General features: G+C 44.3%; 2 protein-coding genes across 12 annotated transcripts in view; one reads left to right on the top strand and one right to left on the bottom strand.

Moving 5' to 3' along the window:
* NDOR1 (NADPH dependent diflavin oxidoreductase 1) overlaps window positions 1–19441 on the top strand; it is a 132597-nt gene that overhangs the window by 60731 nt on the left and 52425 nt on the right. The window contains exon 17 of one of the 8 annotated variants that reach the window (XM_085855781.1): window positions 14846–17078. The exons of the other annotated variants lie outside the window; for them this stretch is intronic. The gene's annotated coding sequence lies outside the window, so the exon portion shown is untranslated. Of the gene's footprint in view, window positions 1–14845; window positions 17079–19441 lie in introns of those variants that run through there. 8 annotated transcript variants of the gene reach the window in all.
* LOC147013190 (uncharacterized) overlaps window positions 8982–19441 on the bottom strand; it is a 43901-nt gene continuing 33441 nt past the window's right edge. For all 4 annotated transcript variants that reach the window (XM_085855762.1, XM_085855764.1, XM_085855765.1 and 1 more), the window contains 3 exons: window positions 17215–17358; window positions 9943–10573; window positions 8982–9807 (listed from right to left, as the gene is read on the bottom strand). In XM_085855762.1, coding sequence (XP_085711888.1) covers window positions 9618–9807; window positions 9943–10573; window positions 17215–17358 — 965 coding nt within the window. In that variant the 3' untranslated portion in view covers window positions 8982–9617. The remainder of the gene's footprint in view (window positions 9808–9942; window positions 10574–17214; window positions 17359–19441) is intronic.

Raw genomic sequence — 19441 nt, 5'->3', positions numbered from 1 at the left:
TTGAAATATTAAGATCAGCAATATCGATCACTGGATGGAGCTGGTGGGTCTCAAGAAAGATAAGACTGAGAGGGTAGACATGATGCATTAGAGAAATGTCACAAACCTGCCTGTGCTGGAAGAGGAGCAAGCCCTACATGTTAAGTGACTGGTATAATGGTTAGGAATTTAGATTCCACCCTCTCTTGGGGCACAAGGTGAGATTTAACTGTAATAGTCCATCTAGCCAAAGTGCATGGTATTACAAATGGCAGTATATCATTTGGAATGGCCAAAAAGTGACAGCTCTGCAGAATATTTCAAAGAACCAATTTTTATTCGATCTGTCACACCAGTTTAGATTCTTGTTGAAGGAAATGGGAGAATGTTAGGCCAAAGAGCTTCTCACTGCAGGTTGACTTCACAAATTTCATAACCCTGCATTGTGGGATTTAAGAGAGAATGTCATGCTGGGTGATTGAACCATTTTTCCTCCATCAAAGACATGGCAGCTGGCTGCCTTTCATTGAACTGAAGGATTTTTTTTCTGGCAGAGTAATCATCTGCAACTTGAGAGAGGGTTTTCAAGAAGCCAATGTGATAAATCTCAACCAATACTATGCCTGGTGTTGGCTTGAGGGCTCGAGTGGTGGGCTTGGAATCCCAACGTCCTGAGTTCACATCCCGCTTGGCTGTTGAATTAATACCAGGTGGGGTTGACTCAGCCTGTCATCCTTCTGAGGTCGGCAAAATGAGTACCAGTTTACTGGTATCCTGCGTCGAAGTGGTGACATGTCCAGGATTGTGTCCAAAAGCCCAGGAGACTGCTTAGGCAGCACCAACGCTCTGCACAGAGTACAGTCCTAATGGATGGATGGAACTTGTACTACAGGGTGCCCCACAGAAAACCAGGAAATTTGAGATTTTGAGATTTATTTTGCCGTATTTTACCATATCAATAAACTAACATAAATAAAGTGTATCTTTGTTTTACACTACATCTAAGTTTGCTTTTGTTTTGTTTTAAATAAACTGTACCAAATTTCCTGGTTTTCTGTGGGGCACCCTGTAGTTGAAGAACAGTACAGGACACCAGTCAAGGTTAAGGCAGGAGATAAGATGCCATCAAGGGTTTTGTATTGTTTAGGAGCATGAAAATCCCTCCCACAACCATTGACACAAAGCATGGTGACTGGGTTGAAAGTGTCAGGTGGTAAACGTCCTACATGTTGATTTTCAGAACCTCCATCCATTGTCGTTATCAGACGAAGCATTCCACAGTGGAGTAACAGACATCTCAACAATCCCACCTCCAGGTCCAAGCACTTAAAATTACTCATTTTACTGTTCATAGTTTGAGAGTTTAACCTGCTGGCATCACAATAATGTGACGTTCACGGGACTTGAACAAATCCCGCCAACATAAGATGAGCCGAAACGACGGAGGTGGTTTATTTTTATAACCCAAGGGTGGCGGTTTTGATCGCTCTATAGCAAACGGGACGAGAAAGGTGGCATGTGGCACTTTACCGAGTAAATAGCGTTTATTTACACACAAGAGCGATAAAAAGGCTCGGCAAGAGGGATCCGTGGGCGATTCGACGAAGGGTGGTGTTGATTCGGGCGTGGGGGGAAAGCACAAACAATTTCAATGTATGTACAACAAAATGTAAAGAATCAAATAAAATCTGGACACGAAATTCAAACCCTCGAAGGCGCCAGGTACACACACACACACACACACACACACACACACACACACACACACACACACACACACACACACACACACACACACACACACACACACACACACACACACACACACACACACACACACACACACACACACAACGTAGCTAGTTTGTCAGGCTTGCCCGTGGTGTTGATGCAAAACTTATTGGATGTGGGTGCCGGACGAGCTGGCGTTGCGCCTGTCAGGGGCAGGAGGCACGGTGGTGCAGACGTTTGTGTGAAACCTTCAGTGCTGACAGGGTTCATACAGTTACATTAAAAGAAAATTCTAGGAGTTTTCAGGGAGTTTTCTAGGACAATAAATTCAATTTTCCAGGAGTTTTTGGCACAATTTTTAATAAAGTCAGTCATATTTTGATCAGTGTCAAAGATTCAATAATTTTCATCATGAAACAGTTCATCCAGACAGTCAGCTTATACATCAAGAAATTGTTCATCCAAACAGTCCACCTATACATCATAAAACTGTTCAAGCAGTCAACCTATTCATTCTTTTAGCTTCTGAACCTCTCGTCCAGCTTGGAAGATAAAGCGACTCGCTCTGCCTGTTTTGCCTTGGCCGTTCTCCTCAGACTGTTCGACTTGGTTGTGAAGGTAATCTTTCCTGTCACCTCTGCTTTTTCTGAGAAGTCGTCAGCAGATTTCTGTAATGAAAGGACGTCATTCTGCAGTCGTTTCCTCCGATTTTATTTCATCAATCTCCTCTAGCAGATTTTTCCGTTTCTTTGTGGCCTCTGCACTTTCCTTCTTCTTTCTTTGCTCATCTAGATGAGCCATATATCTCTGCCTGCCTGATGCTGCAGATACAAGCAGTTGCTTTGACATTTCTACTTGCTGTACGCCGCCAACGCTATCTATGTGGTCACAGATCAGCCACTGGGCAATGACAGATTCCTCATGCAGGTTTTCTACCTCAATCTGTCGATTGACAGAGAAGCCCCGTTCCACCGATGCTTGTCCATGGGATAGCAGTAACAGATGCTTCACCACCCTCCATAATGAACTGATGTGTTGGTTTGTAGCCATGGACTCGAAGAGCAGCACATTTATCCTACTCTTGTCCTCATACGGTTTGAAATTCTTAAATGTGGAGTAGTTAGCAGCCACGGTTGTGTCTAAACTCGTCAAACTGTTGAAGAATGTCATCACATGCAGAGGCACCACCTCTGACACGGCCTGCCTCCACTCGTGCTGTGAGAATTTTCCGCATTCTCATGAGGCATCTGGCTTTTGAAGCGACCATCTGTCTGGGATCCAGGCATGACATGTTGTTTGTCAAGGGGTACTTCAGGGGACACTTCTCCAATAATTTAACAACTATTTTCAACAAGAAGTCTTTGCACTGGTCTTAGCTCCATAATTTGTCGGTCACTGACAACACTGGTACCAGTGGCCGGTGATTTAATCGTCTTCAGCTCCTGCTCAGCTGCAAAGCCCAAATCCACTTTGCTCTAATTCTGATGGATTTTCTTATCCTTTGGGTCCAGTTTCATGAGTTTGTTGATGAATGAGGTATCAACATCCTCCTTCACAATGCCAGAGAGCAGCCTGTGTAGAGCCTTAGCAATGAAGGGCATCATTGGTTTGTCGGTTTGGCAAGTCACAAGGAATGGCGATACCAGTTTTGCTATTGACAAGAAAGCCAGGAATTTTACCATCATGAGTGGATCTTTTGTGCACGAAACCACAGTCATAAGATGCTGTTTTTGGGTTTGGGTAAATCCCTTGGGATACCTTGTGAACGTACACTTTAATGTTTGGCCAAATGTCCATTGCACTCTGTACAACAGGAACATTCTCTACCCATCGATGGGCACAATTTTAGTGGAAAGAAGTCTGTTCCAGTTGCATTCACATAATCCTCTCTTCTTGCAGGTGTCTCCTTGAAGAGTTTGTGTAAGCCTTTCAAAACGTCCTGAACAGGCCATGCAGAGGCAGATGCTCCATCCTTGAAAGCACCATGAACAATATGTAGGCCACAACTTCCAATGCTTAGTTGGGATTGGTTGAAAGTCATTGATATTGTTGAGGTTTCAAGTCTCCACGAGCACGACCCTCGATGAGGCAGTGCGGCCGTCTCGGCTCGATCGCCCGGAATTTACAGATCGCCAGCCCGGGTCGACGGGTCCTGGTAGTTTTAGGACTGAAATACGCCAATGGGGAGATCACGTGGGGTCGGGTTAATTGCCAACTTCAACTTACCTAAGTACCCACGTGATCCAGCTACGGGGGTACTTCACCCTCGGCGGAACTCGTTCGGAAGCGAGCTGCTTAAGCGGCCCGTCCCGTGTGCATAGCCGAGCGGTGATATCGCCGAATTCCGCCGGCCCGATTATTTTGGGACCCTGGCAATAGTCCACTAATCTCTCACACGCACGACATGTTCAGCCAATGAAGGAAGCAACACGACGAGCTGAGTACATTTAACAATTGGGGTTTATTTTACAAATAATGAGGGAATTGTTAGGGAGCACGCAAGGGAAGATTTATACCGAATAAAAAGCAAGGCAAATAATATACAGCACAGGCACTTGTACAGTTTTATGACTTACAAGACTGGCGCCAAACGGACACACGCACACCCAGACAGAAATGGACCCCTTGGGTCTTTAATGGGACCTCCAGCCCGGAGGACAGTCGGGCTGAGGGTCAGGGTAGCTGGCTACCTTGCCACTTGCGTGCAGCTGGACGTCCCCTGGTCGTGAGACGGTGTCGCCGTCCCAGCCAGCCGGCAGGCGATGACGCGAAGCTCTGGGGCCAGGATGAGGTCGCCCCAGAAGCCAAGGTGATGAGCCGGGCAGAGAAGAAAAACGGGAGAAACTAGCAGGGAACGAACGACGACGAATCTCCTCAGAACTGCGCTTTCGTGTACGCTCTTTTAAAACTCCTCATTCGTAGGAAAAACCCAGCCGACTCAGGAACCACCTTCCCCTCCTCTGAACACACCTTATATCCCCCCTCCCGCTCAACGAACCTTCGCTCCTCCCCACTCGCCCTCCCATTGGACCGGAGGCCCCATGTGACTCCTCGTCCGCGCCCGATTGGACAGGCGTGCGGTGGGTGGGGCACTCCCTCCCTTGGGCGGAGTCTCCAGCGGGGGGCATTCATGGCTCCGCCTACGGCCTCTCCTCAGACCGCGTGGTTAATGGAGACGGTGCTGGGTCGGAGGCGGAGCGTGGAATACGCCGGCTCCCCGCCGATCGGCCACGGTGGCGTGGTGACATCACTTGGAGTGAAGCGAAGGCAAGGGCGGTGTGGTGCAGTCGGCGGTGGAGTCGATGATGTAGTTGGTGGTGTAAAAAATAACTAAAAGAAAATCTAACTATTAAAACAACTTCACAGCGCAGGAACATTTAATTACGCATTAGACCAGGGTCGGGACCTGAACTGGCAACATGTACGAACCGATATAACTGAGCTGAAGGACCTGAATGTTGAGTGCGATAGCTTTCCAAATCCACAATATCTTCTCCTGCATTAGACGGTGAAATTTCCAGTTGACGTTAGGCCCATCCATGCATATTTGAAGCATTCGACCGATGTTTAGGCCTTCCGTGCAGTTTTCGAAATGTTCAACCATGTCCTCAGAAGTCGCATGCCCCATGAATGTGGATCCGTAGTAATGTGTCCTAACCTGATAAATATAATAAAATTCAAACAAGCTAATGGCATAAACAAGAATTTTTTTTTTCAATTATAACAACTCTAAAATCAGATGAAATATATAGATTATATAATTGTATTATACAATTATTGTGTAAGTAATTGTTTATCCCACCCATCACACACACACACACACACACGCACACACACACACACACACACACACACACACACACACACACACACACACACACTTTAACACATTCAATGCATATACAATTACATGTACAATAATTAGATCATTGATGTATTCAGATTATATTAAAATTATCTGATTCACTGTACAACCATTGATCAATGATGCAATCATTGATTATTTAAAACAAACGATATCTTTGGAACTTGCATTACATGTATAATATAATTAACGTATAATTAATTACAGTACCCCTATCCTTTTCCCAGTTTCGGGCATGTATATCCATTTGTTTATTCTTCGTATTTTGATTAAGACTTTCGTCAAACAGAAGAACATAACCATCTTCATCAGAATTTTTTCGTTAGTTGATGCTTGAAGTAAGGTGCAATCCCGTAATTGCACATGTATGCACATTTTCGCTCACCACAGGAGAAATGTTTCGCAATTTTTGAATCTGGAAACATCTGCGTGAACAAGGATGAGACATCTGTACATTAATTAAAAGAGTAGTGGGAGTTCACCACTTTAAGAGTCCACAATACTTCTGATGTAAGGCAATCGTTACAGCTGACGAATGAGGTTCGTGGCGCAATTGAGGGCTTTGGTTGCGTTGGAGTTGGAGCAGCTGTGCTCCCCTGCCCTTCATTTGCCTTCGATGATCCAGAGAAGAAATCTCGAATGGTGCATCCACCAGCTGCCTTCTTTTGCTCCAGCAACTGCTTGTGTTTCGATCCTTTTCCGTGGCTCCAAATGGCAGGCTCGCCCATGTTCGAAATGTCAAATCTTCAGGCAGATATTACACTTTGCACTTTATTTATCTGTGCCGCACTCCAACCAAGATACGTATTCCGGATGTTTGAGCCAGCGCTCGTTGAATATGCACTTCCCGGGGGGGCATAGTTCACGATCGCTGAAGTGTGTAAACAATCCAATTCACAAAACAAAGCGTGGGATAACTCGCACATGCGGTGGTAAAGGACCACTTTTTGGTGCTAATAAGATAAAACATTAATGTCGTAAATTAATATTTACGACAATCGACGTTGAGAAAGTAGTCTCTCTTGGCACATTTGTGCAAATTTGAACTACAAAGTAATCTCCCTTGGCATATTTACGAGACGTTGACAAGGTGATCGTCAGAAATCCAAAACAATTTTTTCAGGAGTTCAATTTAATTTTTAAGCATATTCCAGGACATTCCAGGATAGGAATTTAATTCCAAGAGTTTTAAGGATTTTCCAGGAGGCGTGCGAACCCTGAGTGCAGAAATGCAGTTCTTGGCCTGTGAGCTCCAGCCAGCCACCGTGGTGGTGTTCTTCATTCGCGGACCTCCTGTGGTGTGGGCCCAAACCGCTCACAGCCGCCAGGGAACCCAGTTCATGCGCCAAGAGAGAGGCAGGTCTGCCCACCGTCCGGTCCTGTACCCAGAGCCTGCAGAACACGAGCAAAATGGAGAGGCAAGGGGCTTCAAGCTTACTCTGCAGCAAAGCCTTGCTTGGAGCATAAATTAATGGTGTGGACGATTTCGCATGAGGGACAATATACAGGCAGGAGGCCCTGAAAGCTGCAGGAAAGTGTGCTGCAGAAGCTCTTGAGCAGTGGCTTGGCGTGTTGGTTCTCGATCGAGCATTCGCTCCAGGAAAAACGTGAAGCAATCAAGATACGAGTCTCTGTTCCTCCGAATGGAGCGCCTCATTCGTCCTCCGTCTGCGGTCCTCCAATGGTCCTCGGGGGTGGAGCCGTCCGCAGATATATCTCCTCCCTTTCTCTCAATCCTCCAATCAGGCCGCCCCATGTTCCAGGGTCTCTAACTCCCAACGGAGCGCCTAATTAGTCCTCAGTCTGCGGTCTGCCGCCAATGGTCAAGGGGGCGGAGCCGTCCGCAACACCGTTCTTTCACGTCATGGCAAGCCTGTGCTTAATACTAAAAGGGAATACGCATCAACACTTACCTAACCAGTCTCCCTCTCTAATTACATGACAATTATCATTTCCCCCTTAAAGAAAGACATTTGAGATAATCTATCACTACTAAATCCCTACCTAATAACTCGAACAGCATGGCATACCGAATTAAACATCCTAATTACCCTTTGAATGCATAACCCCCCCAGACGTAACAAGAAGAATTGGTTCTGTAATTATACACAAAAGTAAACTTCACCACTTTGAGTGCATATTAAAAATGTAATCCTGTTGGGGGACTGACAGTTATTTCCCCAACAGGCAGGGTGAAAATGAGGGATGAAGGGGAAGGAGCCATAGGAGAAGCACAACTTAATGGCATGGTCACAATGCCACAGGCCAGTTTGCTCTGGATGCAGTTGTCACTGTGAGTGAAGATTTTTGAATGAAATACCAAGATTTGCAGCAAAACCTCCCTTAAGTGGGTGAAACCAGATGGGGAGTACAACCCCATGAGACCTATTGTCCTGATGCATCATTCTAAATTTGCTCCAAAATCACTCAGTTGTGATGTTTATGAAAATGAGGGATCTTGGAAGGGGGCCACAGGCCCCCTTGCCAGGGGAGATACAGCCATGAGGAGCACAACTTAAGGTTAGGGCATAATCTCTGGCTCATGGTGAGTTTGGTCTGGCAGTTTAAGAAGAGCTTTTAAAATACCAATTGCAATATTTAGGGCAAAATGCATGGTGTAGGGTGGTGAGCTTGGGATCCGAAGGTCGAGTTCAAATCCAGCTGTTGAATACTAGGTGGGGTTGACTCAGCCTGTCATCCTTCCAAATATGAGTACCAGCTTGCTGGGATGATTGAGCCATTCGAGTATCCTGCATCATCGGTGACCTGTCCAGGATTGTGCCCAATCATTCAGGAGACTGCTTTGGCAGCACCGATGCTCTGCAGAGCATGGTACTGATGGATGGAATTTAAAGCAACCCCCTCCCCCTCTTATCAGAGGGTGCATTCAGATGAGACCTGATGACAGATGATGGACCAAATTTGGTCCATCATCTGTCAACTAGTAAGATGTTTTAATCAAATGTTAATGGACAAACACAGACACAGGCACCCACTCAGAGCTTATTCCGGAGAAATAACCTAACTGGTAGATGTCGACAACCATGTTGTGGAATGTTGGCCAAGGCCCTCACCTTTATATATTTGCTTTCGCCGCAACCGCTTGAGCAATTGACAACTTTTAACAAAGGAGTACCTATCCATGGATAATTTATTTATTTTTAAGTTACATGATTGGATGGAAAATGCAGCTGGTGTTCCAAGTGTTTTCTTTAGGCATGGGTTGCAAGGCATTTCACTTAGCAGGAAAACGACCACTTCGCTCAGCCTCACTTGAATTGTTTTCCAAAGTACTGTAATAGGTTAACCTGCACACCCGTAGGTCCGTGGAGAATTTTACACCACAAAAAAAAAACATTTAAAAAAGAAAAAAGGAAGCAATGGATTGTGCTGGACTGGTAAAAGCTACAACCTCAACTTAAATTTTATTTGCAAGCATGGCAATACAAAAAAAGAAGAGCAAACTTAAAGTTAACTAATTCCTTTTGCAAGTAAACTAATTCCAAAGGTACAAACAAAAGTAGCAATTGGGTAAATAGAGTATGTCAACAACCATTAATAAAATCTTGGAACAGGATCCATTTCACCTCTGCTTATCAAAAAAGCAACCCCTCCCCCCCACCCCAACTCAAGAAAAAAAAAAAAGTCTAAAATCCAGCCAACCCCACAATTGCTGGAGACTACTGCACACGAGAAATAATGTGCCACTTGTCTGTTCATTCCACAACTTTGAAGGTCCTCTCTCAATATGACCTTTGACAAAGCATTGGCAGCTATTTTAGTACCATGGGTCTAATTTGATTTATTCGTCCAAAAATGAACATTACTGTAGCATCATTGATAAAACCTAAATATCTGAATGGAACTGTTCAAACTACAAATAGAAAACATTTTCCTTTATGATGTCCACAGTGTCCTGGGTAATGTGAGGCTAATGTTGTGGAAATGCAAAAGTAACAAAAACCCTTATAAAATGGGTGCAACAGCAAAGCAAACAATTGCACAAAAATAAAAAATATATTAAAATAAAGGCTCAATGACATCACAATGCAGGATTCTGCCGACACACAACTGTGTTTTTGTCACCAGCAAACGCCACATTATTGAGAGAGGACACAAGCTTGATATTCGGCCACAGGTTGGAGGAGCGAGATGCCAACCGTTGTGATCGCCGCACCGGTGTCACCATGACAACATCGCCGGTGCATGCCTTTCCACCGAATTTGGATATTCTGGAAACAGAACAAGTAGAACACATCATATGAGTAAAGTTGCAAGAGATCAACTAAATGGAACGCAATCAACACAAGGCAGATTTCAATACAAAGTTTAACTCTGCAATCATTGCTCTTCCACCACTGATATACCTGCGCAGAGATTGCCGAAGCTGGGGTGTTGACATCACCTCGTACATTAGTACCCGACCCTCAGGAGAGGATTTCACTGCTTCTTCTTCGCTTACACTTTGATCCTCCGAGGCCGCCTTGTCGGCCTTGCGCTCCTCATCCTCCGAGGCCGCCTTGTCGGCCTTGCGCTCCACATCCTCCGAGGCCGCCTTGTCGGCCTTGCGCTCCTCATCCTCCGAGGCCGCCTTGTCGGCCTTGCGCTCCTCATCCTCCGAGGCCGCCTTGTCGGCCTTGCGCTCCTCATCCTCCGAGGCCGCCTTGTCGGCCTTGCGCTCCTCATCCTCCGAGGCCGCCTTGTCGGCCTTGCGCTCCTCATCCTCCGAGGCCGCCTTGTCGGCCTTGCGCTCCTCATCCTCAGAGGCCGCCTTGTCGGCCTTGCGCTCCTCATCCTCAGAGGCCGCCTTGTCGGCCTTGCGCTCCTCATCCTCAGAGGCCGCCTTGTCGGCCTTGCGCTCCTCATCCTCCTTGTGCTCCTCATCCTCCGAGGCCGCCTTGTGCTCCACCTCATCTTCCTCTTTCAGGGGCTGCAAGCATGCTCGCTGTTGCAGGCAAGTCTTCCATACAGCACCATCAAGCTTGTCAGGTTTCCAATCTGTACTCAACAGCAAGGACAGTAGTTTGGGAATGGTAGTCATGACAACAAAAACACTGCCATACAGATTCATTCGGTTTCACCAGCATATGATAACATAACCAAGCCTGGTGTTGGCTTCGCAGCGAGGGTGGCTGGCTTGGGATCTCAGGATCCTGAGTTTGAGCCACGTTGCCGGCTGAAACACCATATGCGCTTTGACTCAGCCTGTCATCCTTCTGAGGTCGACGAAATGAGTACCAGTGTCCTGGTACAGGGGCACAGCAACAGTGGCATAGCTGCGCCCAAACAAAATGATAGCTACCCAGCAGCCAAGCTGCCATACACAAGAAGATTGTATAACCAATTGCAGTCAAACTTCCCCACTACCATGAAAAATTGCTGCCATAAACATTGAAAACTAGCAGATGGATCAAATTTGTCAACTTGAACTAAAGATATTCAATTTAGGGTAATTGATATATTTTTTTATGCACCATAAAAAAAAAAAATGAAATCAAAATTATAAACAGAATATGATTCAAAATGAAAGGGGTGATTCATTGCCCAAATCAAAATAAATTGGCAAATGTAGAGTTCTGTTGTGAAGAACACAATGAAAAGCACTTGCGGTGGACAATCCCATTTTGGACAGGATTTCAATGTGGTACAATGGGAATGTAGGATTATTACAATGGGCTCTTGATCATTTAATATAAACACCTTCCAAAGAACACAATTTCGTGAATTTTTTTTCATGCATTTAAATTTCAAATACAAGAAAAAGAGCAATCAGATTGCAAACCCTCACCAGGACTTCTTTTGAGTGGTGTATTTTTATAGGTTTTAGGGTAAATCCAATATGGCTGCCAAACCATGTGACCAATGACGTGTGAACTTTGTTCCTCATGGACAGGTGGTCATACATGTCAGGTTTTCTCTTCATCTCTTCAGCAACTTCAGAGAAGATTTTTGAAGGTTTTTTTTTTTCAAATAAAAAAAACAATATGGCTGCCGAAGCACATGACCGATGACGTTTTTTCTGTGGGCCATTTTATCCCTCTGACCCTCAATTTTCATACTGCTCGGACTTGGCGTTCTACGTATTCAATTATGACATCACTTAAAAAATAAATCACTCATTCCCCATGAGGAGTACTTGTGTGTGCCAAGTTTATTTCCTTGGTGCGGTCAGAGATACAAAGGTCCAAAGTTTTTTCGTTTTTCCAATGACTGCCACACCACGTGACCTATGACGTCATAATTATTAAAATATTCTACATGAGTAGTCTCACCAATGCTGAAAATTGTCTCAATCCGACAAGCGGTTGTGGAGAAAAACACGAAAGTTCTGTGCGGACAAACAGACAAACAAACAAATGGACCCAAATACAATACCCTCTCCGAATCCTTCGGCGAGGGTAGTGAATAATCTGAAGGGGGAAATACATCCTCGTCTCTCATTGGAGGGCACTCTTAATCATGCTGCATTCGGTGACAAAGATGGTCTTTGGATTCTAAGGGGTCTAAGGGTTGCAATACCCTCTCCTCTGGCGAGAGGAATTGAGAGTTTAAATGAAGAGGTTCAAATTAAACAAACATCTCGAGATTATGGAATTTCATGATGTGATTGACACAGATTACATTTTCAGATAACCAGGTAATTATCTCAACCTGGATGGAAATTTTTTTTTTTTCTTTTTAAAGGGCTCCATTAGTTTTTGCACATTGACGTCGTGAATCATGCAGAGTTTAAAAACTATCCCGTCAGCCACCATGGAGTAGGAAAAATAAAAAGTTAGTGCACCCATTGACTGAAGGACAATTATGGCTTGAACAGTTCCTTTTGGCTCCGTCGTAGACCACCTAAAAGTAAAGGTCAAATGTCTAAATCCCAACATGTGGGAATGGCTCTGAGGGGTTAGTAGATCCTCAGTACAACGCGTTTTTTGTTGTTGTATACATAATCCAGGCTCATGGGACAGCGAGAACAAAGGACAGATCAGAACGCAACATAAAACAGTAGAAGGAGAAGGGGGGAATGCCAACACTAACAGTCAGACCGAGGGAGAAGATAAACAGACGGACAAATTAGGGATGAACACCCATCTTAAAGACATGGAGGGAAGAATCAGAAAGTTGGTTTTACAGGGGGAAGTAAAAAAGTAACATGAGTGGCGGTGAGAACGATTGTGGATTGAGGAAGTTTTATTAGAAAGGTGTTGCTGGTGGACCACATGTGCCTTGCAGATGCCAAAAGGGGCAGGGAGGGGAAGGGGGTGGAGGCCAAGGCATGGCAAGGCCAGAGTGCAAAAACCAGAAACACAGACCATCAATCTAGAGTCGATGGCAGTGATAGGCCCAGAGACTCGGCTTCATCGCAAGAGATTCCAATGATCTTGAAGGCTTTGGTTTCCACAGCATAGAGTAGAGCAAGGTGTGAGGCAAGGGTGCCCGTCCAGAGGGGAGAGCAGTATTCCATCAAGCTGCAGACGAAAGGTGGATAGAAGTTCAAAAACTTTGCATGACAGAGGACTTCAAAATGTGATTTGTCCAAGAGATAATGGCTGAGAGACCCAGCAGTTTGAGCGACAACTTCTTTGAGAGGGTTGTTGAGAGTCCATTGGGAAGGTTTGTGGTACGGTCCTGGGAGATGAGATGAGATGAGAGGAGAGGAGAGTTCTCAGGGTTAAAATACATATTTTGCAAGTGTTTGACCAGTTTGATTTTGTCAAGGTCTGAAGAGAGGGAAGAGGCTGCTGCCTCAGACAGATGAGGGTTGTTACAGTAGAGAGTGGAGTCAGGAGCAAAGAGATAGGATTTTCTAGTCAGAGATCATTGATGAAGATTAGCAATAGGATGGGGCTGAGAACACTGCCTTGGGGCACTCAGCATTGACAGGGAAAGGAGAAGAAAAGATTCCGTTGAGCGCCACATGGTGGCTACGAGTGGAGGAAGTCCGTAATCCAAGAGTAGAGTTTGCCTTGGATGCCATAAGCAGTTAGGAGAACAAGGCAGGATTCTTATCACATTTTAGATGAGCGTACAAGTAATTAAATGTCATTAAATATGCATCGCTATCACGTTTCGGGAGATGACATCCACCTTCCAGATCTGTCTGTCTAGCATTCTAAAACCTTTTGCCCTCATTTGTTTGTCTTAATCCTCTAAAGTCTAATCTGCCAAAATGTTCCCTCTTTAAAGTGCTTGCTCGACCTTGCAGCACAAATATGGTGGGAAATAAACAAGTTCCATCAAACGGCAGTTAACAGCAGGTGATCACCTCAGAAAGCTCAAGGTGAAGGCAGTTACGACTCGTGCTGCAGCAGTTATCGTCAAATGATTCCACCTCCCAGAATGATCGCCACCAATGGCAAAGAAGAGTGGACGCGTGCCAGAAGTGATAAAAAGGCAGACGCCAGCAACTTGATGTTTGGCTGTGCTTCATTTGCAAATGGTTGGAAGTCAGAACGCTGCATCCTGGGGATGTTTTGTTGAGCCTTGCACCGATTTCGAGTTGTCTTGCCTTGTCCCTGGACGGCTCACTCGACCAAACCAGCTTGGGGAACAGGTGTGTCTTGCCCCCACCAAACGAGTCAAGTTTTCTCTGGCCACAAAACATTTGCCCTTCCGTGGAGTCAAACTGCCTCCAAAACTTTGCCAGGCTTGATGACCATTTCTTCCCATGTTGTCAAAACCCACTCTGTCTATCTCTTGTGTCATGTCTGATGGACTCAGATAAGTTAGATTAATGAAGATTCTTCCGATCGTTCATTTGATACAGAGGGGGAAATATTCGGTAGAGAACAAGGGTTTTTTAAAATTATTTATTCTTGTAAATGCCTTCCCCCATGCCATTAAATATACTTTGTCCCAGAGTGAATTCCACTCATCAAGACTGCTTCATTTGGTGGTTTAGGCTGGTTACAGGGTAGTTCAAACGACAGACTGCACCACATGACTCAGGCTTACACAGATCAGATCAGTCACATGATAGCCTGGCAGTGTAGCATTTGGGTATCTCTGCATAGAGTGGAAAGATGGCGATCCGGTCTGGGACAATGAACTCGCCAGACTGCCTTTGACGCAACTCGTCAGATTCGAACCAGGCGACTGGGACCTGACGGCTGTAACAATATTAAGGAACGGAACAAGTAGTCGCACATGCAGGTGACAAACGATAAAGAACAGATAATTTCTAAATACAGGACAAGGTCAGAGGAATTGCACAATAGCAGATATTTAACATCTGCATCTTTTACTCTTTTCCCTCTCTTTACCCCCTCTGTCTAGGACTCTCGGGAGAAGTGAATTCTTGCAGAATTTTTTTTTTCTGTAAGGCTCACTTGGGTGTGCCTGGATGAGTTTTTGAGGGTACAGGAGTAGCAGTTGAACCTCCTGCCCCCACCGAGAGAGCTGACTTAACACACGACACCTGCACATGGTCAGATGACGACCACTCAATGGTCGAACATCGGACTTTCACTGTACCTGCCAGGCAGCTACCCAAGTTGACTTGAGCAATTGCCTTCAGTTTTGGGCATGCATTCAGTTTCATCCACAGCACTGTCTCCTGTTTCATCCATTAGACAATATGGCTGTGTTCAGCAGCAAATGTTTGCACTCAAATCAGGGAGAGACAACATTGATCGCAGCAGCAAAGAGACAGATCCATTGTGAAGAAATAAGAATGCACTGTATTCTCAATTACCAACTGCAGTACCAGTCCTCAACACCGTTCAGCTTCTTAAAAGTAGACAATAAATTGCGGTAAAGTGGAAATGAGAACGAGCATGATGGCAGAGGAAACTTCTCCTCAATACTCAGTTAATTTACAAGTTGAATATTGAACACTTTGAAGACATCTGCTTTCAGGATCTTTGTTGTCTCAATGTGACTGCTTTCAATTGCTGTTGGAATGAGCATCGATCGATCTCAAAGAGTTGCGCAACTCCCTTCCTCAAAAACAAAGTACCAGCATTATACCAGATAGAAAGGGTACTCAACCTGTCCATTGATCAAGGATTGCATTTCTTGGAGCAGATTACATCTGGGTACAGCCTCCAAAATGGGTTGTGGTGAAACTACAGAAAGCCATTGAGCAAATGGATGGAAAGAAAGCTTGGGTCAATACATTGCAAGTAAGGGTTGGTGGTTCAGGACGAACTACTATGCCCCATGGGAACGTCTATCCATTGCTGCTTTCCGTAATGGCTTGATACCCATCTGCATGAGGTCCATCAACTTAAAATTTGAGTCTCCACTGCCAATAAATAAAGTTTAAGATTTATTATGGCCAGTTTATGAAGCATGATGGCCAAACAGTGACTGCGGGTTAAGCCATACAAGGCGAAAAAAATAGAAGTTTTCTTTTTCAAGGTGATGCCTCGGCAGTGTCATGTTGACACACAAACAATGCAAGAGGTTTGTTTATTTGGATGAGGGCTGTGAATGTTGATACAACAATTTTGATGGAATAGCCAGTCCACAGAACATGATATGAACCTTGACTGCACTCAATACCGTTTTTAATTAGCCCATGCACCCACTCAGCAGGAGGCGTGTGTGTGTGTGCGCGCGCGCGCCAGACCAAAAAGTTTTTAAATCAGGAATTTGCATTGTTTCGATAAGTTGTTACATTTTGGGACAATCGTAGATTCAAGTCGTGCAAGTCAGATGTCATTTAAAAGCTAAGTACCGTCAGACTCTGACATCTGCGGGGAAAACATTCCTGAAAAATGCTGCAAATTGAGGCATTGTTTCAATGGGCAAAAGGGGGATGGGAATTGCAAACCACCTGGAACGTGACGGAAACATCAAAAATTCCATGAAAAACCACGAATACGCCCATAATAATGCGAAAAAAACTGCAAATGCATGAGGCACAGGGTCACGAATGTATAAGCAGGTCACATTTTATGAACCGCAAATATGTGGGCTCCACGAATAGTCTGTCTGGAGTACTGTTGTGTACCTTGCAAAAAAATTTAAACAGCAGCACATCTGAGTGGCAAAGCGGTCACATCGCCCACTAGTGGAGAACCAACAACAGGGCAAGAGCTCAGTGGGCATGTTGCTTTATCTCCCTCTTCAGTGTTTTGCCTTGTGGTGAAATGGACTGAAGTGGAGGTTAAGTTAGGGGGACTTCCCCCCCCCCATTACAACTGTTTATGACAAAAAAAGGTATCCAAAACATCGGTTTTTAGGAATGCATCCATGACGTAAATTGGCAATGTGCTATACGGAGAAGATAAATTAATAATTGGGACCAAGAAAAAAAAAAGTCCATTTTTATTCCATCAACTCAATTTGCATATGGGGTCACCAAATTGGTTCAATTAAAAGCGAGAAACCAATTGATTTTGCCGTCCAAAGGTCAAGCTTGCAGCGACTGGTTTCCCAAGTACCAGTCTATGACCGCTTGTTTGTATGTCTGTCCATGCCACAACCTATTTATTTTTTAAACCATATTTTGTCATCAAATTTTCAACAAACCTTTGAGACAACAGAGAACACAAATGACAAATTTTTTTTTAATTCAAACAGTTTTGTTAGGTTTAGTTTGAGTACAATGCAGATACTTTGAATTTTGGGATGCTTTCTTATTTTATTTGTTTATACCATGCCAAACAAATAGAACAGCACAAAGTACTATACTGTACCATTCTGCTCGTTGCGAGGTGGAGTTGGGCAATTGGGGCTGCTGGAGCCTCTGGATGGGGGTTTGAGCTCCAAGGGATAATGCAGCCATTCTGTCATATCTGATATTCTGACATCATCCACATAAGTTTGTCCTCCAACAGCATCTGCAAGACCAAATTAAGTGATTCAGTGAAAAAAAAAAATATATATATATATATATATATATATATATATATATATATATATATATATATATATATATCAGAAAGCCAAGTTCGCTGTAGCTTGAGCAGCCAGTGTTTGCTACATCAAGTGCCATGGATACTCAACATCAGGTGCAAATTCAAAGTGAACATTCAATCAAGGGTTATTCCAAGTCAAATAACAAAGGGGAGCGGTTGGGATTAAAAGATCCTTCAAAACAAAAGCAAGCTCATAAAAGCATGTAATCTGTACTATGAGAGAGATGTCTGTCCGTGTTGCAATTTTTTGAAAAGACAGCAAACAGGATCTTTGTCAAACTTTCAGGTTCATCAGCAAGCGCACGAGTTTTTTTGTTTTTTTAATCTCTTTATAGTGCCAAAAACTTTGTAGCTTTGTGAAAGGTAATAAATGATCTCAGACCACATTACTTAGTTGGTCTAGGCCCAAAGGAGTGTTTTAGACACCCCACAAAAAAAAAAAAATGAATTGGAAGAACAATTTGATTTCTTCAAAATGCCAAGAGCATGAGAACAGCTCCAGGTACCCCTGCTGGTGAGAGAGTGAGTGTGTGTGTGTGAGTGTGTGTGTGAGTGTGTGTGTGTGAGTGTGTGTGTGAGAGTGTGTGTGTGAGAGTGTGTGTGTGAGAGTGTGTGTGTGAGAGTGTGTGTGTGAGAGTGTGTGTGTGAGAGTGTGTGTGTGAGAGTGTGTGTGTGAGAGTGTGTGTGTGAGAGAGAGAGTGAGAGAGTGTGTGTGTGAGAGTGTGTGTGTGAGTGTGTGTGAGAGAGTGAGCGAGTGTGAGAGTGTGTGTGAGAGAGTGTGAGTGAGAGTGTGTGTGAGAGTGTGTGTGTGAGAGTGTGTGAGTGTGAGTGGGTGAGTGTGAGAGTGAGTGTGAGAGTGTGTGTGTGTGAGAGTGAGTGTGTGAGTGTGTATGAGAGTGTGAATGTGTGTGTGTATGAGAGTGTGTGTGTGTGAGTCTGAGAGTGTGTGTGTGTGTGAGAGAGTGTGAGTGTGTGTGAGAGGGTGTGTGAGTGTGTGTGAGAGTGTGTGTGTGTGTGAGAGTGTGTGTGTGTGTGAGTGTGTGTGTGTGTGTGAGAGTGTGTGTGTGTGTGAGAGTGTGTGTGTGTGTGAGAGTGTGTGTGTGTGACTGTGCTGTCAAAACGAAACGTCCCAGAATAAAGAAAATAAGATCACACAAGTCTGAAGACGATGGTTCACGAGCGGTATTTGAAGATTGTGGATAGTTTCAGAAGTCAAAGATAAGACAATGTGATAATGTTTGACCAAGTTATAAAAATGATCAACATGATGTGGTACGAGTGACAGGTTATTAGCTGCAAAATGTCGAAAACCCGGTTTCGTTCAACAATTTAAAAATTTGACCTTTGCATAACCTTTAACGGTCACAAAACAATGTTGTGGACATTAAAATAAGGAAACAGGATACGTGCTATAGCTTATTGGAGTTAGTTCGTCGAAGGTCGAAACCCCGGTTCGATTCCCACAACTTTGAAAAATTTGACCTTTGTGACCTTTAAAGGTCAAAGGTCAAGGATTATGATCTTTGGTGCAAAACTTCCTCTGGAACATTCAAGGAACAATATAACGTGATATGGGCTATATGGCATTTCGCACTAATCGGATTATCCATACTTTGATGAAATCAGCGTAAAAACAAACTTGAAGGGGGCGCCACGGGCAAGGTGTTCGAGATAGAGCAAAATGGTTTCAAGACTTTAGGTGGGGAATGACCTCAAGATTATGCATAAAAATATTGTCATCCTAGCTCTCAAAGTTTGGGCGGTCGTACAATTATGTCAAAATTCGAAATTTTCTAAGTTCGTGACCTTGTAACCTTGACCTTGTGACGAAAATGAAAAAAAAAAAAAATAGAGCTCCGTGGGGCTATGCAGGTGCCATTGGGCTAACCGAATATCGAAACCACTGCCAGATTCGACAAACCCCTCGGAGAAGATGGATTTTTATGTCAAAAATCGCAATTTTCTAGGTTAGTGGCCTTGTGACGAAAATGAAAAACCAAGCTCC

This window comes from Eptatretus burgeri, chromosome 14, assembly GCF_056783735.1.
Source record: "Eptatretus burgeri isolate ZD-2024b chromosome 14, Ebu_testis_v1, whole genome shotgun sequence".
Taxonomy (NCBI): Eukaryota; Metazoa; Chordata; class Myxini; order Myxiniformes; family Myxinidae; genus Eptatretus; species Eptatretus burgeri.
Note: the sequence above shows the minus strand (reverse complement) of the source record. Positions and strands in the feature narration are given on the sequence as shown.